The sequence below is a fragment of the Electrophorus electricus genome, chromosome 7, assembly GCF_041902795.1.
Source record: "Electrophorus electricus isolate QZ-2024a chromosome 7, ASM4190279v1, whole genome shotgun sequence".
Taxonomy (NCBI): Eukaryota; Metazoa; Chordata; class Actinopteri; order Gymnotiformes; family Gymnotidae; genus Electrophorus; species Electrophorus electricus.
The window spans coordinates 25,585,001-25,603,498 of record NC_137503.1 but is presented as its reverse complement, the minus strand read 5'-3'; the positions used below and the strand labels follow the sequence as shown (position 1 = coordinate 25,603,498).

The 18,498-nt window shown below is 50.0% G+C and overlaps 1 protein-coding gene across 13 annotated transcripts in view; it reads right to left on the bottom strand.

Annotated features, from left to right (window-relative positions):
• Window positions 1-18,498, bottom strand: part of syne1a (spectrin repeat containing, nuclear envelope 1a) — a 117,319-nt gene that overhangs the window by 44,547 nt on the left and 54,274 nt on the right. For all 13 annotated transcript variants that reach the window (XM_081717014.1, XM_081717012.1, XM_081717009.1 and 10 more), the window contains 24 exons: window positions 17,797-17,974; window positions 16,685-16,867; window positions 16,261-16,404; window positions 15,173-15,328; window positions 14,280-14,444; window positions 14,014-14,186; window positions 13,624-13,777; window positions 13,273-13,416; window positions 12,988-13,152; window positions 12,480-12,797; window positions 12,107-12,262; window positions 10,953-11,123; window positions 8,385-8,711; window positions 8,130-8,282; window positions 7,665-7,832; window positions 7,298-7,474; window positions 5,269-5,415; window positions 5,055-5,180; window positions 4,732-4,908; window positions 3,863-4,128; window positions 1,534-3,685; window positions 1,073-1,407; window positions 389-533; window positions 57-266 (listed from right to left, as the gene is read on the bottom strand). In XM_081717014.1, coding sequence (XP_081573140.1) covers window positions 57-266; window positions 389-533; window positions 1,073-1,407; window positions 1,534-3,685; window positions 3,863-4,128; window positions 4,732-4,908; window positions 5,055-5,180; window positions 5,269-5,415; window positions 7,298-7,474; window positions 7,665-7,832; window positions 8,130-8,282; window positions 8,385-8,711; window positions 10,953-11,123; window positions 12,107-12,262; window positions 12,480-12,797; window positions 12,988-13,152; window positions 13,273-13,416; window positions 13,624-13,777; window positions 14,014-14,186; window positions 14,280-14,444; window positions 15,173-15,328; window positions 16,261-16,404; window positions 16,685-16,867; window positions 17,797-17,974 — 6,490 coding nt within the window. The remainder of the gene's footprint in view (window positions 1-56; window positions 267-388; window positions 534-1,072; window positions 1,408-1,533; window positions 3,686-3,862; window positions 4,129-4,731; window positions 4,909-5,054; window positions 5,181-5,268; window positions 5,416-7,297; window positions 7,475-7,664; window positions 7,833-8,129; window positions 8,283-8,384; window positions 8,712-10,952; window positions 11,124-12,106; window positions 12,263-12,479; window positions 12,798-12,987; window positions 13,153-13,272; window positions 13,417-13,623; window positions 13,778-14,013; window positions 14,187-14,279; window positions 14,445-15,172; window positions 15,329-16,260; window positions 16,405-16,684; window positions 16,868-17,796; window positions 17,975-18,498) is intronic.

Genomic DNA, 18,498 nt, shown 5'->3' with positions numbered 1-18,498 from the left:
CAGTGGTAGTTGTTCTATGTTAACTTCTCCTTTAAACAGTAGTTTTGCTACACTACCTTCTCTCTTAAACACCTCCAGCCACGCACGGTGTCCTTGAGAGCCTTCTCCTGCACGCTGGCCTCAGAGCTCAGCTGTGTCCACCGATAGCTCAGTGCACAGACAGAATGAGACACGATGGCACTCGACACAACCTTGTCAAACTGTGCCGTCTGTTCTTTCAGCTGGCTCAGTTTTTCCCCAAAAGCCTCTACTTGCGATATGATGGTCTATAAAGAGAAGACATGATTTCTCACATGTGCAGTACAAGGCTGTAAAGAACCGTACGAATAAAAATAATGTCTTTAGCGAAAAAATGATGACAGAAGGAAAAACGAAAGGTTGAACTGACCTGGTGAGAGTGCAGCTTGTCCTCAGCTTCCTGAAGAGAACTTGCCTTAGATGTGCTAAACGCTGCCAATCTCCTCTCAGCTTCACTCATTTGCTTTATAATGTCTTCTCTCTCTTTTTGAAATGATCTCCACTGAGCAGAACATCTGTAAATCCATATAAATATTCTATTCAAACAGGACTACCGGCTGTGGGCGAGCCAGTGACACCGGTCCTTTTATGTACAGTGTTGTCAGACCAGTGCATCACGTCTATTGTAATATGCTCAGAGCTACAAATTATTATTATTATTATTATTATTTACAATTATATAATGCCTTTCTCAGACTCACAGATGCTTTACAGACAGATATCAGATACAATTTGCTGACAGTATACTCAGAAACCACAGCCGCCTGGGACTGCACCAGGGGAGGTGGAGGAGGTTAAGACAGGACAGAGCACCAACCGTCACTGGACAGACATGCACAATGTCGCGCGCACACACACACACACGCACGCACCGGTCTCATTCATACAGGATAATTTAGAATATCCAGTCGGCCTAGCCTCCATGTTTTTAGACTGTGGGAGGAAACAGGAGACCCCGGAGGAAACCCCCACAGACACAGGGAGAACACGGAAACTCCACCCAGGGGAACTCCACCCAGCACGCGACACAAATGCAGCACACAGTTCTGCTCACCTCTTTAAGGTATCCTGGCGACGTCTCAGCTGGCCCATGAGCTCTGCACTCCGTCGACAAGAAGTCTCGGAGTCCTGTTTCAGTTCCCCGAGAACAGCAGGATCCACGAAGCCCTCCATTTGTGGGAGCAGGACCTCAGTATCCTTCATCGCATCCTTGAGGGTCTGTTCTTGGACCATCACTCTTTCTATTTCCTCGAGGCGCTCTGTGAGGTCTTCCAAATCTAATTCCTGGCTAGATTTTAGGATATTATCAGCATCCCCACACCACTGGCACACAGACTTTGTAGCACACTGATACTTCTGTAGCAGAGACAGGGCTGACTGCAGGACCTCCTGTAGGTAAACATTATAGCATTGTGGGTAAGCATAAAAATAATATGTCATTTTAAAGATTTGTTCTTATACATTAAAAAATTGTCAAAAAGATAACAAATATAGAAATTTCATTTATGATCTTGCCTGTTTGGCTGTGAGTGCCTGCCGAACCTCAGTCTCCAACTCTGCAACATCTCTTAAACAAGACTCAAGGTGACTAGGCACTGGCTGGTGATCGAGGCCGTAGTGCTGCCTTTCACTTTGGCTTAAAACATCCAACAACCGGAGCCTAGATTCCATTTCTTTTTGAAGAGCTAGTGCTGTCCTCACCTCATTCTCAACGACATGAACATTAGCTTCCCGGAGAGTCCAAGAACCTTTTAATTTATCTCTAAGATTCTCGAGCCACTCCAAGGTTCCTTGGATCTCAGTCTGGAAACAATGCCTTCTGCCCACGCCGTTCTCACATTCTTCAACGCATTTGGAAATCCTTGCTTTTAAGGCCTGTAGCTGTGTCTTAGAGGTGACCTGAGTCTGAAGAGTGTTGGGGTCAATGTGCTGGCTTGATCCCATTACTTTTTCAGTTAGGCTTTCTGTACAAGATATAATCTCTAAATCTTTGGCCATAGTGTGTAATCTAGATAATCTCCCCATGGCATCTACTTGCTCCTCAGAATAAAGTTTCTCTAGACGTTCCTCGATTTCACTCATACCTCTGTCCATTTTTACCATCACAGCCTTGTATTCGCCCAGCAAACTGAACGTGCTGTTCAGATGTTTCACTTTTTGCTTCGTCGCGAGGTTGAGTGTGTTATGAAGGCTAGCCAACTGATCAATGACCTCGGGTGCATATGGTCGTCCTGTGCTGTGGAAATAATGAGTTTTATCCCTCAGCTCCTTCATTACTTGGAAAAGGTTCGCAAGACCTGTCTGGAGTTCTCCATACTCAGTGTGCAACCTTTCCCCATTCTCATAACTCTGACTGGTCGACTGTTTCTCTAAAGTGTCACAATGCTCCTGAAGCTCATTCAAAGCCTTGCGTGTCACTTCTATCAGAGTCTCAAATTCCCTGCGTTCCAAAATCGCTCTCTGGATCCTCTCACACCTCTCTTTGGTTGACAAAAGAATGGCATTGTATTGTTGCGGAAGGCCGTTAAGTTTCTCGTCAAGGTAGCAGTGCTCAACTTCGTTTAGGGTGGGAAGAACTTCCTGTCCGGCCCTCTGGACGATGAGCAAAAGGTTCTCGTATGCTGAAGTATGATCCAGAAGCTGCTGGTATTTAGCCAATTGATTCTGCATTTCCTCATCACTCCCGCCCAGGTCAATTACAGCGAACGCGGCTGCCTCTGCCTCTCGCAGCCACTCACACACTCTGTCCAGATCCACTTTGAAGTACTTCCGGACGACCAGCGCTTTCTCCAGATGCTGCAGGTGCTGCGTACACTGTTGGAGGGATGCCTCGAAAGTTCCTTGCAGCTCTTCGAGCCTCTGAAGGGTCTCGGCCTTCTCCTCCTCTGTAGTGTCCTTCACCAACTCACGTCCCTGTGCCCAAAGAGAGGTCAGCTCCACTTGGTAGGCCCTTAGGCTGCTACAAATATTCTTGCAAGTAGACACCTGCTTGGAGAGTTCGTCTGGTAGGAGTGCTACATGCTCGTCTGCAAGGACCCTTTGCTCTTGCTGTTTGATCCAGCTAGTTGCCCTATCCAGGGCCTGGAGGAACTGCGTCCTCTCTGTAAACACTTTTCTAAGGCTTTTGCGGTGTTGAGCTGCTTTAGCCCCTAGGGAATCGACCAGGGCTTGCACTTCCTGCACCAAGTCCTGCAGTTTCCGGCTCTCATTCAGGCCCAGGTGAGATAAAAGACTCTCAGACTCGGACGCAGACTGTGTCATGAGCTGCTGCTTGGCCTCCACCTGTGCACAAAAGCTCAAATGGTCAAACAAAAAGCTCTGTGCCAAGTCTGGAGGGGGACTCGTTCTCAGCACCTCCGAGAGGGAAGGCCGCTGCATTTCGGCCCAAGATTGGATCTCCCGTAACTGGTCCTCCAAATGACCCAGGTCTTCAAGGGTTTGAACGGTGTTCTGGATCTTTTGTTGAACCTGCGTTTCCAGCTGGGTCCAACGTTGCTCCAGATAGCACACTTGCTCTTTGACAAGGTCCTTGTCCCCTAGGCCGAGGTGTGGCAGGACTGCATTCCTGTTATCTCTCAAGTCATCGAGCACACACCTCTGGTCCTGAAGATCAACAGACAACTTCTTCAAGGCATCCAAGCATCCTGCCGTGCTCTCCGTGTCTCCTCTAATAAAAAACAAACAAACAAACAAAAAAAAGACAGACAGCGTGAAACAATAATCGTGTTAAATACTTCTGAAAGGAAAATAAATTTTCTAAGAGACTCAGAGCAGCAAAGCATCAACGTCTAAGTAAACCAAACAAGGCAATAATAAAAATAAATAAATAAATTAGGACACATGCCTGGACAGATTATCCCATTCCTTTGACAACTGGTCAAACAGCTCCTCTGCCATACTGAAGCATTCGTGGTAGTCCCCACTTCTATGGAGATCTTCTTCTCTGCGCTCCAGCAGCTCGGCAGCCTGTTTTGCCATGTCTAGCCAAGCCCGACGCAGACGAGCCACTTCACCCAGCTCAGGGGACTCCTGCCCAGCCATCAGCCTGCTGACGCTCTCTCTCAGCTGGGTAAGGTCAGCCTGCCTGGCCTGAATCTCCTGGATAAAGTCCTTTGTGAGAGGAGACAGAAGACGGTATTAGCAATAGGTGTTGATAAGTAGAATTGGCAGCTTAATGGCAGAGTGTGGGTTTTGAGGAAATTGGAGTTTTTCATTTTCTCTTGAGCTCTGTTGACAGCTCAAAATACACCCAGAATGATAATATCTGTTATTTCCGCACACAATGAGCGGCTAGGTTTGGAGACTGTAATTACGGGCGCTGACAAATCAATTCACACGTACAGGCAGGCACCCAATATGGAGGGCAATCTTTATTAATGTATGAAGCTGTCTGTCAGGCAAAGTGACAGGATGCAAAGCCCAACAGATCTCCCCGAAGCAGACTGAACCGAAATAAAGCTGCTAAACAGAACGCAACCAAATGGGCAGGAAAGTAAAAAACGACTAAATTACCTGAAATGTGCTGTTTTCACACCAATCTGTTAACATGCAACTGGGAACCAACTAATCCCATTTTGAAAACATGTCAATAAACAATGGTCATTTTAATATGCTAGAGCCAACACGTGACCATAACTATATGGTATTGGTAGTGTTTGTTGTTATAGAAGACCTTTGGGAATCTGCATATAGGTAATTGACAGAAAATCTCACCTGTGCTTGGTCAAGCTGATTCTGGGCAACCTTTGGCTCAAGTTCTGCTGGCCTCCTCAGAAAGCTCTGAAGGAGCTGCTCAGTTTCTCGAAGACGAGACTCAAGATCAGAGCGCAGGGCTTGGATTGCCCTCCATCTCTCTGCCAGTTCTTGGGTTTCCAACATCCTTTCTTCAATCTAGAAAGAAAAGATCCAAGACAAATATTGTAACGTTTATTCGACGGTAAGAAGCCGACACGGGGAAAAAGAATTTGAAAGGAAACCCAGCCCGTTTTGCACATACGTAATGTCTTTTGAAAGGAAGGGAAGGGAGAAAAAATCACCTGAATTTTGACCTGCTGGATTTCAGCAGCAGTCTCCTGGACCTTCCCGTCAGACAGGTCGCAAGTGGAGCACACCAGATGCAGGTAGGTGCTGGCCTGTTCCTGCAGCGTCCGCTCCTGCTTCACCTGCAGGAGAACGACATGCTGTTACCATGCCTTTACTTGCCACGTCAGTCGGTCATGACAAATGAAGGCAATGATTATAATGCGTCACCTGGACTAGCGCCTCCTCCAGGCAGCGTGGTGTATGCGCAGGGCGCCGCAGTTCCTCCTGCATGTTGGACAGCCAGGTCTGACACTGCTGCAACGCATCTCGCAGGCTCACATGTCTCTGCAGCTCACGGTCCAGACTCTGATACACCTGTGTAGGAACAGAGGTGCCGGTCAGAACAAAGACACATCTCATAGAGGAGGTTCCATATGATAAAACACACATTTAACATGTAGTATGAAATTCCTAGACAAGAGCCTGAAATGGATGAGGTGGTAATCGCCAGTAAATGTCACACTGTAAAAATAGGTTACAAAAGTTGAGTGTCTTTTTGTTCAGCTGTTATGCTGGGTTAATGAAGTTGTACAAAATAAACCAAGACACATTTAATACACAGAATTACTCTTTCCTTAATTAATACATAGTGCTGTGTTTGTATGGCTACATTTTGTATTTTTATTACTACATTCTTATAACCTTTCTATTCAATTCTATTCTATTATAACTTTACTATTCTTTTTTATGGCTCCAATACTTGAAAAATGACTACACCGCACGTTACACAGCTAGATTCACCATATTGGTATCATGCTATAAGTAACAACCTTTAAAGTGAATTTAAGAAAATATACAAAAACACAGAAAATGTTCTTAGACTTCAGAGGGTTCAGAATGCATTAGTAAAGCATAGCAGCAGTTCCTTGGCTTGACCATTCCTTTTCATTTTAAAAACAGTAGGGTTCTGAGATATTTGGGAGGTTATAGCTAAAATGACATGTAGTGCACTCACTATTAAGAGTGACAAACTGGGTCAGATGACAGGTGGTGAATGCTCTGGCATGCCCGACAAGCACAAGGAAGAAGCTGACGCTGATTGACACTCCTAATTCTGAAGCCTCGGCAGGGAGCAGACGACGACCGCGCTTTGGCAGGCAGCACGGTGTTGGCAGCGCACCTAGTCTGGCACCAAATGGTCAGATCACAAGGTGCGGGGATCTACAGGGCGACAGCGTGCCGGCAAGGCGGGCCAGCGCTGGCGCAAGACGTCGTTGGTGGGGGGTATTAACCAGGGAAGGCGGGGATTTTCGCGCGCGAGGCCGGGCCGAACGGGAGAACGGGGCAGCTTTAATAGACTGGGTGTTTTGCTTTGGGGGCGGCCAGGCGCAGAGTTGGGTGTCAAGGAGCGCCATTAGGCTGGCACATTAGCGGCGCACGTGCCTGGCGCTATTTGGAGGGACTCGGGCAGGCCCTTTCTGGAGGGTTGAGGGCAGGATTGGAGCAGTGCTGCGCTTGCGTTGGAGGCCCAGCAGCTGTTCTGCATAGGACAGGACCGGCTTTATTTACGAAGACGCGGGAAGAAAATAAGGTGCGAGAAAGGGCCGTTTCTTGCCGCTCGCTTTGAAGGCACTCTTTTGTCTTTTCCTTTCACATGTTGTCAACATTTGAACAATGCGATTTGGACTTATTTGAATACCGCACTGCCAAAACTCAAGCTCCAAAAATGTGTGTGTTAGGATGAAGCATTTTATATTAAAAAAAAAATGGTAAAGTAAGGAAAATAATTTGATTCGAAAAGAAAAATTCAAATTCAACCCTCTGATGGCCCTCTTTGAAGACTGGACCGCCAGCCTGGTGGGATTTTACGGGCTGGATTCACACTGGCAGCGTGACAGCATAACGGCACGCTCCCATGGATAGCGGGAAGCGCGAACCAGTTGCCTAGGACCACGGGAAACATTCAGCTCGACTATGATCCGTCAGTTAAGCGCATGTGGGATCTTGGGCCAGCACGTTATCGGCATCATGCAAGCTGGTACACAATCAGATATTTCCTACCGAGCAAACAATCTTGAGACAAACCGCTGAAGGCAGCATTGTTTGAGGGGATAACTCCGGCATAATGAGCTGTCTGGGAGTGGTACGGGGGAAGGCTGGCGTGATGCTAGCCAGTCACCGGCGCAAGGTCGGCACACAGAGGACGGTTCACGGCGGGGGCGCGTTGGCGCAGGGCCGGGCTGGCAGGGAGACTCACACGCTGGGCTGTGCTGCAGATGGCTGAATAGCTGTCCCGGGCTCCCTGCAGGTGGCTCTGGGTGCGCTGGCGGAGGCGGGCCTGCGTGCGCTCGCCACAGCCAGACAGCAGCTCCTGTCCCCGTGCCTTCAGCCCTGCCAGACGCTCCTCAAAGCTCGCAATCTCCTCCATGATGGCCTGGGAATTACCATCGAGCGTTAACACATGAGCACATGTGCAAGATGGTAAATTACAGGAAGGGGGAGGAGGCGTATATCGATACAGAAATATACACACTTATATACGGACTTGAGAGGGTGAGACCTCAATTCGCTATACGTGTGTAATGCCAGTGTCTGCATGGGTGTGTATAACTATAATTGATTACCTTGTGTCTGGCCAGCTGTTGAGTGGCCGCTTCCAGTCCATTGGCTGGAGTGGGTTCAGGGGTCACCATCCTGCTGGACATCTGCAGTAGCCAACGCTCCACTTCCTGGAGCTCGGTGTGATATGCTTCCTGCTTCTTCACATGTCCCTCCAGCCTCTGGACCTGGACCTGAGGGCACGTTCACGACATCTGAGCACGACATCTCGGCTTCGTATACACACTCCGACCCTACAAGCCCTCAGCCCTGCAGAGTCTCCATGACATTATTATCTGCACTAAACCCTGTTTAGAGGGTTGATTAGAAAGTCAGCCTTCCCTTATTTATTGCATGAAGATTACAATGTTTTTATTTTTCAAGCACATAAACAAGTATTTTAAGAACCTAATGTGTTAATATGAATGAATATACATGTTAAAAAAAGAATAGACGTTGCTGATATAGTGGCTGTTGGAGTCAGGACTCACCCTTGCGGTGGTCCGCAGCTCACGGTACTCCACCTGCAGTTGTTTCATGTTCTCCGAGATGGAGGGAGAATGGAGGAGGACCAGCAGCACCTCCCCTTTCTCTAGCACCGAGCTCACAGCAGAGTCCCGCGACAGCAGGGTCTGCTCCACAGCCTGGGTGGGGAGCATATGAAACACCTAACCGCCATGAAGAGATCTTCTCCTCGTCTGGGCTACAGGATTTTGAATAAAATCTTTGATTCTTTCTATGCTTACCTTGTACTTGGCCAACTGGGCTCTTCTTTGGTAGAGTTCTGCTCTGGGCTCCACAGAGGAGCTGAACAGAGCTCTGGTCTCCTTCAGCCACTGCAGCTGGGCTTGCCAGCGCTCCTGGAACTCCTTGTAGAGCAGGACGCTCTTCTCCGTGGCTGCGTGCTCGGCACGCAGGCCCAGGACGAGCTCCTCCAGCTGGGAACGGGCGGCCTGCACCCCCCTCTCCAGCTCAGAGGCCCCGCTGGGGTCCAGGAAGGAGGCTGCCCGCTCCACCCGCTCGTGCAGGCTCTTCAACAAGGCATGGCCCTGATCCATGTTCCCCTGTAGGGACTGAAAGATGCAGAAAGGAGGGGGAGAGAGAGAGCGAGAGCTACATTTATATAGGTCATTATTTACGACAGCTGAAATCAAACACAGATCGCTAAATACTTGAATTCAGTCTTGCCTAGTTTCGGGTTGGAAAGGAGAAATCGGTAATGCGCCGGGATATGCAGCAAATCAAAAACCTGGAGGAATTGTTCCCGTCCGTTTTTAAAACACAGAAATTGAAACAACGCGTTCTCAAAGCAGGGCCAGTGTTTCTAAATAATGACCCAAAAGAAGCAGAATCGACACACGATGGAGGCGCTCCTTCCTCCGCTGTGCTGGAAGCTTCCGAGCCTGGCCCCTCGTGAGGAGCGTGAGGGCTCTCCTCTGAAGTGGACTTTTGCTGAGAGGCCCTTTGAAGCCTGCCGAGCTCCTGACACCTGTGCACGGTGAGGCTCGGGCTGTTGAAATGAGAGACGGGCCCAATTACTGGCCCTTAAACAGGGCTGCCACCGTGGGGTTTCCCCGGCAACTAGGAAACCCCTCCCCCTTTATCAGTCGCGCTCTACTTCTAAACTGGAGGCCTCTCCACATGATCCAGCCTGTTGTCTCCACAAAGGCCAGTACATAACAAGCCCCTGGCGGTATTGCTGGATGAAGTGCCACCAGCTAAGACTCTAGAGGATCGAGTCTTCTAATAATGAGCTCTGCAGACAAAGAGGGCAGACAGTTCAGAAGTCATTGATCCGGAGTGACGGGACACTGAGGTTTAATGTTTAATAAACGGAATATTTAATATTATAATTTACATTAAACATTCCAAACGTTTTTTTTTTTACAGCGGTGCAGACAGACGAATTTAACAATGAGGATATTCATTTTATGAATGTTTAAAAAATACTGTACTGTACCAGACAAGCTCAAATGAATTGTTTTGTGCGTTTCATATTTTTGTGTGTGTGTGTGTGTGTGTGTGTGTGTGTGTGTGTGTCCTCTGTCGCTTGGCCCCGTGGTGCCTGTGCTGGGCCATTGATCCTGCATGTATGGATTACATGATAACCCTGAGCCAGATAAGAGGTGTGTGAGTGTGTGTGTGTGTGTGTGTGTCTCTAAAAGAGAGAGAAATGGTAACAAAAAGTGGGACTAAAAGCAGAAACATAAAGAGAAGGAAGCGTGGGCATGCAATAGTGAAGCAGCAAGGGCATTGCATCAATTACAGTGTCTGTGCCAGCAGGTTCCACAGACAGACTGCTTCTTCATCTCCTCTCTCACAGTGGGGGCGTGAGTGAGTGTGTGTGTGTGTGTATGTATGTGAGAGTGAATGTGTGTGTGTGTGTGTGTGTGTATGTATGTGAGATTGAGTGTGTGTGTGTGTGTGTGTGTGTGTGTGTGTGAGAGAGAGAGTGAGTGAGTGAGTGAGTGAGTGTGTGTGTGTGTGTGTGTATGTATGTGAGAGAGAGTGTGTGTGTGTGTGTGTATGTATGTGAGAGTGAGTGTGTGTGTGTGTGTGTGTGTGAGAGAGTGAATGTGTGTGTGTGTGTGTGTGTGTGTGTGTGTGTGTGTGTGCATTGCAGTGGGACTCCCAGCCCTCTCCACTTGAACTGATGCTGTTTGCGCTTTGTCTTCATAAAGATATGATCAATACCTCTGTTTCGCACCACCTCATCTCCCTCTCTCTCTCCCTCTAACACACACACACACACACACACACACACACACACACACACACACCCCCACCCACCACCTCACACGCCAAACAGGGATAAATCTGTGTCAGACCCACAGAGACGTAATATGTGAGTATATTTTTCATGGTCTGAATCAGTGTCTCTTGAGAGCCACTGGGGAGAAAATATGCAACAATTTCCCTTTTTAACCCACATCGGAACCCAAGAGTCCTTTCATAAAGTGTACATTTCAAAGCAAAACTAAAAATCTATGCAGAAAATTTCAGCTGTAGACGAATCCCAGAAAGCATCTGAATTGACCATAAATTAGTCCCTTTATAACTTTAAATGCAGCAGGACATTAACGGTGCTGAGTGATACTTTAGTGAAACTGAAGCCATTTCATGTGAGAGGCAAATTAAATCAATGACAAATGGCCTAACACACAAAACCGCACTCTTAAAAAGATCACACTGCCAGTTCAGCTCTGTCCGGTGGCTTTCAGCAGCGAGGTTCATACGTTACACAGACGTTGATAGCTGCCGCAAAGAGGAGCTCTATTAGTCAGGTAAGGGCAGTGTGCTGACAGGCACATTACCTCCAACATCTTCATCTTCTTCTCCATAGCGCCGTGGTCCCAGGCATCCTTGCGCTCACTGGCTGTTTTGTAATCCGCTCCTGCTGCACTCAGCCAATCAGAGAAGGTTCCGAGGGCATTCTGAGCTTCGGCGACACTCCTGAGTTCCTCTCGAAGCTGTTTGATGGTATCCTGGAGCATTTCACCAGAAATTATTTTTGTAATTTTTTTTAAATTCAGAAATGCTATCATAGCTCATAAAGCACTTCACAGTGAAATCCAGCTGCCCTGGCTCATGACTACAATTAGGACTCACACCCACACACACGCCCACACACACACATACACGCGCACACACGCACGCACACACACACACACACGTGCGCACACGCACACACACACACACACACACACACGCACACGCACACACGCACACACACACGCACACACACACACACACACGACACACCTATCAGCGAAAAGGTAACAGCTCTGCAGTGTGGCGCATGTGCCAGCCTGTCATTTCTCTCTGAATAATTACACCCTCCTCAAATGCTCAAGGTGGGTGGTTGGGTGTGAGCAAAAGCTGCTAGCGAGAGGGGCGTTGCAGCAGGTGTAAAAATCAATCCCACTGTTGCCACGGCAGCGGCAGCAGCACAAGCGGACGCGGAAGTGCAAGAATGGCTCCTTTAATGTTTAATTACCGGCTTCTGTCTCGGACGCTGGACAGACATCGATTTCAGCTTTGTCTTCCCAGAGGGAGACAGGGGATAAAGTGGGGTTTCTCTGCCAGGTTGGACAGTATCCAGAATTTAGACAGCTGAGAAATTACGCTCATCAGTGCATGTTGGCAACACAACCTGTATTTACTCAATAATACTAAAACCCACTCCAACAAAGATATTAGTGGAAATAACTAATAAAGAATCAATTCAACTACTGGATTTCTGTTCTCATAAACCTACTGATAACTAAATTCATAATCTTACTACATACCTGCCCATAATTCCATGGCTTTTGATATAATTCTCAGCAAGTTGCTAAATTTGGTAATGGAACACAGAGATGCTATTTTTAAAGATGCTATTTATTATATTTATGGTACCAGGAGTCCATTTTTTTGTTTGTTTTTCTAATGATTCATGTGTGTAGTAGTGTTGAGCCCCTCTGCTGACCTGTATGCGAAGGAGCAGAGAGTGATAGCGGGCATTGAGCTGAGTGACCCTGGCGCTAACCCGGGCACTGACATGGGCATCCTCCACCACCTGCTGCGCAAGACAGCTGAGGCCCTCGACCTCCACCAGCTTCTGCCCAGCCTCCACCTGCCATTGCTGAAGAGCGAGAGAAAGAAAGAGAGTGCAGAAATATAATCTTTATACATGTATACGTAACAGTGAGCAAAAAAAAGGTGGAAACCCCCCCACACACACATTACTTGTGGCCTCCCAGCTGATTTCCAAATTCCTTTTTAAGTCCTTAATCAACAGCGCAACGAATGGCAGACCCCTCATAACAGTATGCGGAATCCAGAACTTAACAGATCCTCACCAACAGCTGCTGCAGCTGGACGTCTTTAGTGGCGGGATCAGAGCGTCGGTGGTTCCTCAGCCTGACTCTGAGCTCGAGGTCTACAAGCCATCGGTCCAGCGTCTGGAAGCGAGCCTCCAGCTGCTGGAGTCTGATGACGGCCTGCTCCACCTGGACCCTGGTGTCCCGCAGTCTGTCCTGGTAGGCCTGCCACTCTCTCTGCGCCGTCTCCCGGGCACGGTCCTCAATCTGGGGGACGCCCCAGGGGATGACCCGCTCCCGGCTCGCCAGAGCAGACTTAAGCAAGGTGTGGCCCTCGGAACAGCAGGACTGGAGGAGCTGGGAAAGGCGTAAAGGACGAAGGGGAAAAAAAGAGGATGAGAGGGAAGAGGGACGGAACAGTAGCCAATCGCACGTCCCCCCCACCCCCATCTCAGAACGGCGGAGGCTGGCGAACGCAGGGCGCTCCTTGCCCTGCTTTTTTCATTATGTCCCAAGCAAAGCCAACATCGCTTGGTTTTATACTCACTACCAGCTCTTTCTGTGTCTTCTCCAAAGTGTCCACGTCACCATCCAGAGGTGAAAGGACAGCCAGACTGCTCTGCTGCTGCTCCAGCCAGTCCTCAAACATGTGCAGGCCTCGCTGGTACTCCTGATGGACCAGAACCAGCTCTTCTGCCTTGCTGACCGCAGCCTGGGTCACCACAGGAACGCCGCAGTTTTGTCCCAAAGAACATTCCGACAATGCTATCCAAAACAATGATGCTAGAGGTGAGATGGTGTACCAGTCAGTGGTGTCATTCGGTGGGTTTACCTTGGCTTTGTCCTTGACGGCCCCGTATTGCTCATTAAGCTTGCGGATCTCCTGCTGGGAGGCAGAATGCTCCGCCATGCTGGAGCCCTTTGTAGCGATGGTCTCCAGAGGGCTGAAGTGACTCAGCACCTCCTCATAGAGCAACTGCTCCAAGCAGAAAACACAAATACCATCAGTGGGTAATGCAGGTTCCGTTCCAGTTCAATCTCTGCCTTTCCGAATATCAGCGGTCCCAGTGCATTTTTTAGAACGCCATATGTGATACAGAGAGCAAACACCTACATATACACCTGTATACATGACACGAAAGCATGCGTACAGTCAAAATTAGTGGGCCACGGCCCGAGTCACCTTGGCCCTGCGCAGGTTGGCGGTCTTGTCCCTCATCTCTGAGTAGACTTTATCTGAGCTCCCCAGACTCTCCTGCGCTCGTTCCAGCCAGGCCTCAAACTGGCTCACGTCCTCCTGGTAGCTGGTCCACTGCGACAGGGCACCCTCCAGCTGACTGCAGGCCCCAAGCGCGGGAATGAACATACACTCAGTACAGCTACCCAGCTACCAGAGACTCCAAACTGTTTCTGCCAGTATTTCTAAGGCTCTGTATCTACAGGTTAGCACATTAACCCCAATATCACATCAGTCTAACAGACTGCCTCCAGAGAGTGCTTAGAACACGGCACAAACGTTTGAAAACACTGTGATGGCCTTCGGTAGTGATAAAAAAACTGATGAGCAACAGACCTTTTACACTGTATGGAGGCAGAGAGAAGCGCATCCCAGGAGTCTTTGAGGTCCTGGATCTGTTTGCGGACCACGGGCACTCCCTCTGCGGAGGTGTTCCTCTGAACTGCCTCCCCTCTGGTGATGAGCATCTTCAGCTGGATCTCCCTCTCCTGACGTGCTGTCAGTAGGGCCTGGAATGGAAAATAATATTGATTATCACAGTATTTAAGGGCGGCCTTATGGCTGGGGTGTCATGCTGCAAAGCATGGAGGCTTCTGAAGTACCTCGAGCTGGTCCATTCGAGTCACAAGCAAGCTCTTGTCAGCTGTAGGAGAACGGCAGGTCGCGAGCGTCTGCTGGGCCACCGAAACCCAGCCCTGAAGCTCCTGCAAGCCCTGGGAGAAGAGCTGGTGTTCCCCCACCACACGCTCTATTCGGGAGACCTTCTCCTGCACACGTCAGGGAGCGGGGAAGAAACACGTCAGGGCAATTGATCTGTGGTACAGGAACACTGGCATACTCACAGGTAACACAAAGGAATGCCAACTAAATCAATAACAACATTTGCAATAATAAGCAAGACATTTACCAACAAGAAACTAGCTAGCTAGCTACAAGAAACTAGTTAGCAATATGCTAACTAGACGATTCTTTTCTTGTCATTTGAATCAGAGTTCAGAGATTTGGCATTATGAGGAAATTACTGTTCAGTGTAGCACGGTGAGGAGGCTCACTTCATCCCTTACTAACAGTCAGCACCTGACCTGCCTTTACACAACCTGTGTGTGTGTGTGTGTGTGTGTGTGTGTGTGTGTGTGTGTGTGTGTGTGCGTGCGTGTGGGCCATTTTATTTCAATTACAATTAATTAATGACATGTCAGACCCACAATGCAGTTCCAAAAGTCACCTCCATTCTGAGAGACCATCACATCCGGAGCTATTACTGGGTACTATTACTGGTGCTATTACTGGTACTATTACTGGTACTATTACTGGTACTATTTATGCTCCTATGTCTCAGGAGGGAAAATGGCTTTACGCAAAATATAAATTCATTTTCACAAACACTCAGAAACTCAAAAACAACTGAAAATGTTCCGGAACTACAGACTTGCTCCCAAGCAGTGTCGGCACAGCTAAGGCAGGCAGGCGAGGAGACGGCACTCAGACGGCTCACCTTGGTCCGGTTGCTCAGGGCCAGGTAGCGCGCTGCCAGCTGGCAGACGCGGTGCACGAAGCCCTTCCCAGCAGCGCGTCCCTCCCACAGGCCGTGGGCTCGCTCCCTCAGCGCCGCCAGCTCGGGCTCCCTGGAGGTCAGCTCCTCCAGCACGGACTGAGGGCCAAGGGTGACGCGGAAAAGAGAGCAAGCGGGCGGGAGACAACAAGGAGAAGGGACAGGAAGACCCCCACGCCATGAGGACAGAGCAGCCAGACACGGACATACAGCGCGCGGGCTAGCACCGGCCGCAGAGGGCGCAGGATACACAAAGGCTGAGGACAGAAAGGTCTCGACGAGCGCATTTCTGCTCGTTTGGGCTGGTGAGAGGGGGAGGTTTAAGAGAAGCAGGGTGAAAACAAGCCGACGGCAGATAAAGAGGGAGAGGGAGGGTCATCTTCCAGGAGATGATCGGCTGGATACAGAATTACCAGCAGAGTGCCTATAAAGGCCCGGCAAAGCGGTGAGGCACGGAGTTCAGGAAAGGAAGAGGCTCTGGGATTGTGGGCTGAAGGGAATACACTAAATGCTCCTCAGCGGCTGTTACCTGCGCCGTACGCAGGTGGTGCCGGTCACGTGCACTGGGCTTTTTGCAAGACCACAGATCGTTTGATTTTGGAATCATCCTGCGTGGAAGGCCAAATCCTGCAGAATGACTGCGAGGGACTGACTGAGGTCGTTTAATTACCTCACGCGGAAGCCCTGCGTACCTTCCAAACCTATGGCCCGTTCCGCCTGCTTTTCAACGTAATGAAATACACAGTGCAGGGTGAGGCAACACTTTGGAATGCTTTCCTTTCTTTTCAAACGCGAAGTAAACATGCATATCGTGTGAGAGAACAGACAGCCGGGGTTCTGCTGCGCGTTTGTGATGCAACACGGCTGATAATAATTATCTGGCTAACGCATCTCTGTTCATCCCACTAACTCACTGGACGGTAACTAGAGATAGGCTCAGGCACCAGTTTGAGGCTAGTTTTTTTAACTGTTTGCTTGGCAGACCCACTTATTCTGGCTGTGGACGGCGTGTCAGCGGCGTGCGGGTGTACCTGGAGTTTGCTGAGCTCCAGTCTCTTGGCTGGGAGGTCATGGAGACGGGCGCTGCTCTCCTGAACGGTGACCTCCGTTCTGGTTATCCAGTCCTGAAGAGGAACCAGACCTGCCTCGAAGTCCTGCATCTGCGACTGCAGACCCTGCACAAAAAACGCACAAGCCATGGGCAATGACGCGCGCTCACGCACCCCAGCACACGCAGAGACTAAAGGCACACACCGTGTCTGGCTGCCTGTGTTTTCTCTTTGTGTTGTGCGTACAGGCTAAAATGTGATGCCTGAGAAAACTCTTTCCGTATCAGTACGAACAATAACAGCAGCAAACAAAGAACACAAACAAACCACCAACACCCCCCCCCACCACACACACACACACACACACACACACACACACACACACACACACTAAGTTGAGCCTCACCTGTAATACAGTCTGTCTGTGCTGCAGGTTCTCCATCAGGTTCCTCCAGTCCTCACTGGCAGTGCAGGCTTTGGTCCGGACCGCCTCCACCCTGTCAGCAGACACCACCGCCCCGAGCTGCTCGGCATGTGCCAGGACAGCGTTTAGTCGGGCCTGGCCCTGCTCCTCATCACCCATGAACTCCTGTGGCGCACAGCGGGCGAAAACGTCACTCAGGCAGACATGGGCAGACGAGCCCAGAGTGGAGTCTGAGGAGCGGCGTCCAGACGCGGGTGCCCCCCACCCCACCCCCGCCCCCCAGTAGGGCTCTCTCACCATCTGTGAAGCACACGTGTGCAGACTTAACGTGCCTGTCTGTTATTTTTTGGTACCCCCCCCCACACCCCACCCCACCCCACCTTCCTCTGCTCACATGCTCTATATGCAGCTGAGCATGAACTAAAGCCTGTCTGGTGTCAGAGCGCTAGCTGAGGGGAGCCAGTCAGGCAGAAGCGTTGTTCCACATTCAGGATGCGCTCGGTGGTAAATAAAAAATGAGCAACCCGCATCTCTCTCACTGTGTGTACACTGAACTGGCCACTGCTGTTTCCTGCTTCGCCTGCACTCTCTCTCTCTCTCTCTCTCTCTCTCTCTCTCTCTCCCTCCCTAACCACTGCTACCATCTCTTCATACCTCTCCTTCTTCCTCCTCTCCTTCTTTCCCTCTCTCACTCTGTCTCCCCACTCTGTCTCTCTCCTTATGTATCTCTCCTGCTGTCTCTCTCTCCACCTCTCCATCTCTCTTCCTCTCTGTCTCTCTCCCTCCATCTCTCCCTCCCTCTCCGTCTGACTGCTGTGTGGTAACGCGTGCCTTTGCCGAGCTGCCGTAGATCATCCCCACACACGGCGCGCCAGCCCGCTCTCTTGCCTGCTCCGCTGGCCTAATTGTGGCCATAAATAGCCCAGACTTGGCATGTTCCTGACTCTCTGGCGGCTCCGTAAAGCGGCCCGTGGGACCTGCGAAAAAGGGCCGTCGCTTTGTCAAAGCCCGGCCCGAGCTGCCCTGGCCCTCGTCCAACTCCCCCCGCCGCCCCCTCAGAGGGGTCCGAGCGACACCTGTGACTCCTCCCTCACCTGAATCCTCTGCAGGGCGCTGGAGGTCTCCTGAACGCTGTGCGGCGAGTCGAAGCACTTGGCGGTGGAGATGTTGGCGTTGACGAGCCACTGGCGGAAATCGCGCAGCGAGGAGCGGAAGCGCTGCTCCAGGAGCTTCTCCTTGCTCTGACACTCCCTGAAGGCCCGCAGGCCAAGGCTAGAGAGAGAAAGAGAGAGAGGGAGCGGAAGCGAGGGAGAGGGTAGGAAAGAGAGAAAAGAAAGAGAAGAAAGAGGGAGGGGTGAGAGAGAGAAAAGAAGAGGGAGGGGTTTGCTACTGCAAGGTAAGCAGACATCTGTTTAAATGACAGGCTCTCTCATAGGAAGAGCACTGGCATCAGAAAACTGAAAACACTGCAAAACATGCCATAACACACACACACACCCACACACACACACACCCACACACACACACACGCGCGCGCGCACACACACACGCGCGCGCACGCGCACACACGCACGCACACACACACACACACACACACACACACACACACACACACACACACACATGAGGCCAGAGAGTGCGTGGCTGTGAAGGTGCGACGCTGTCTCCCCTTCATCTCTGGCTGTGAGCGTGAAAAAACCCCACTATACTAACGAAGGCGCAGACCACTGCTCGACAGCTGAGCTGCAAATAACCGACATACAATATAGCCTCCACTGTTTATGTCCAATATTGAT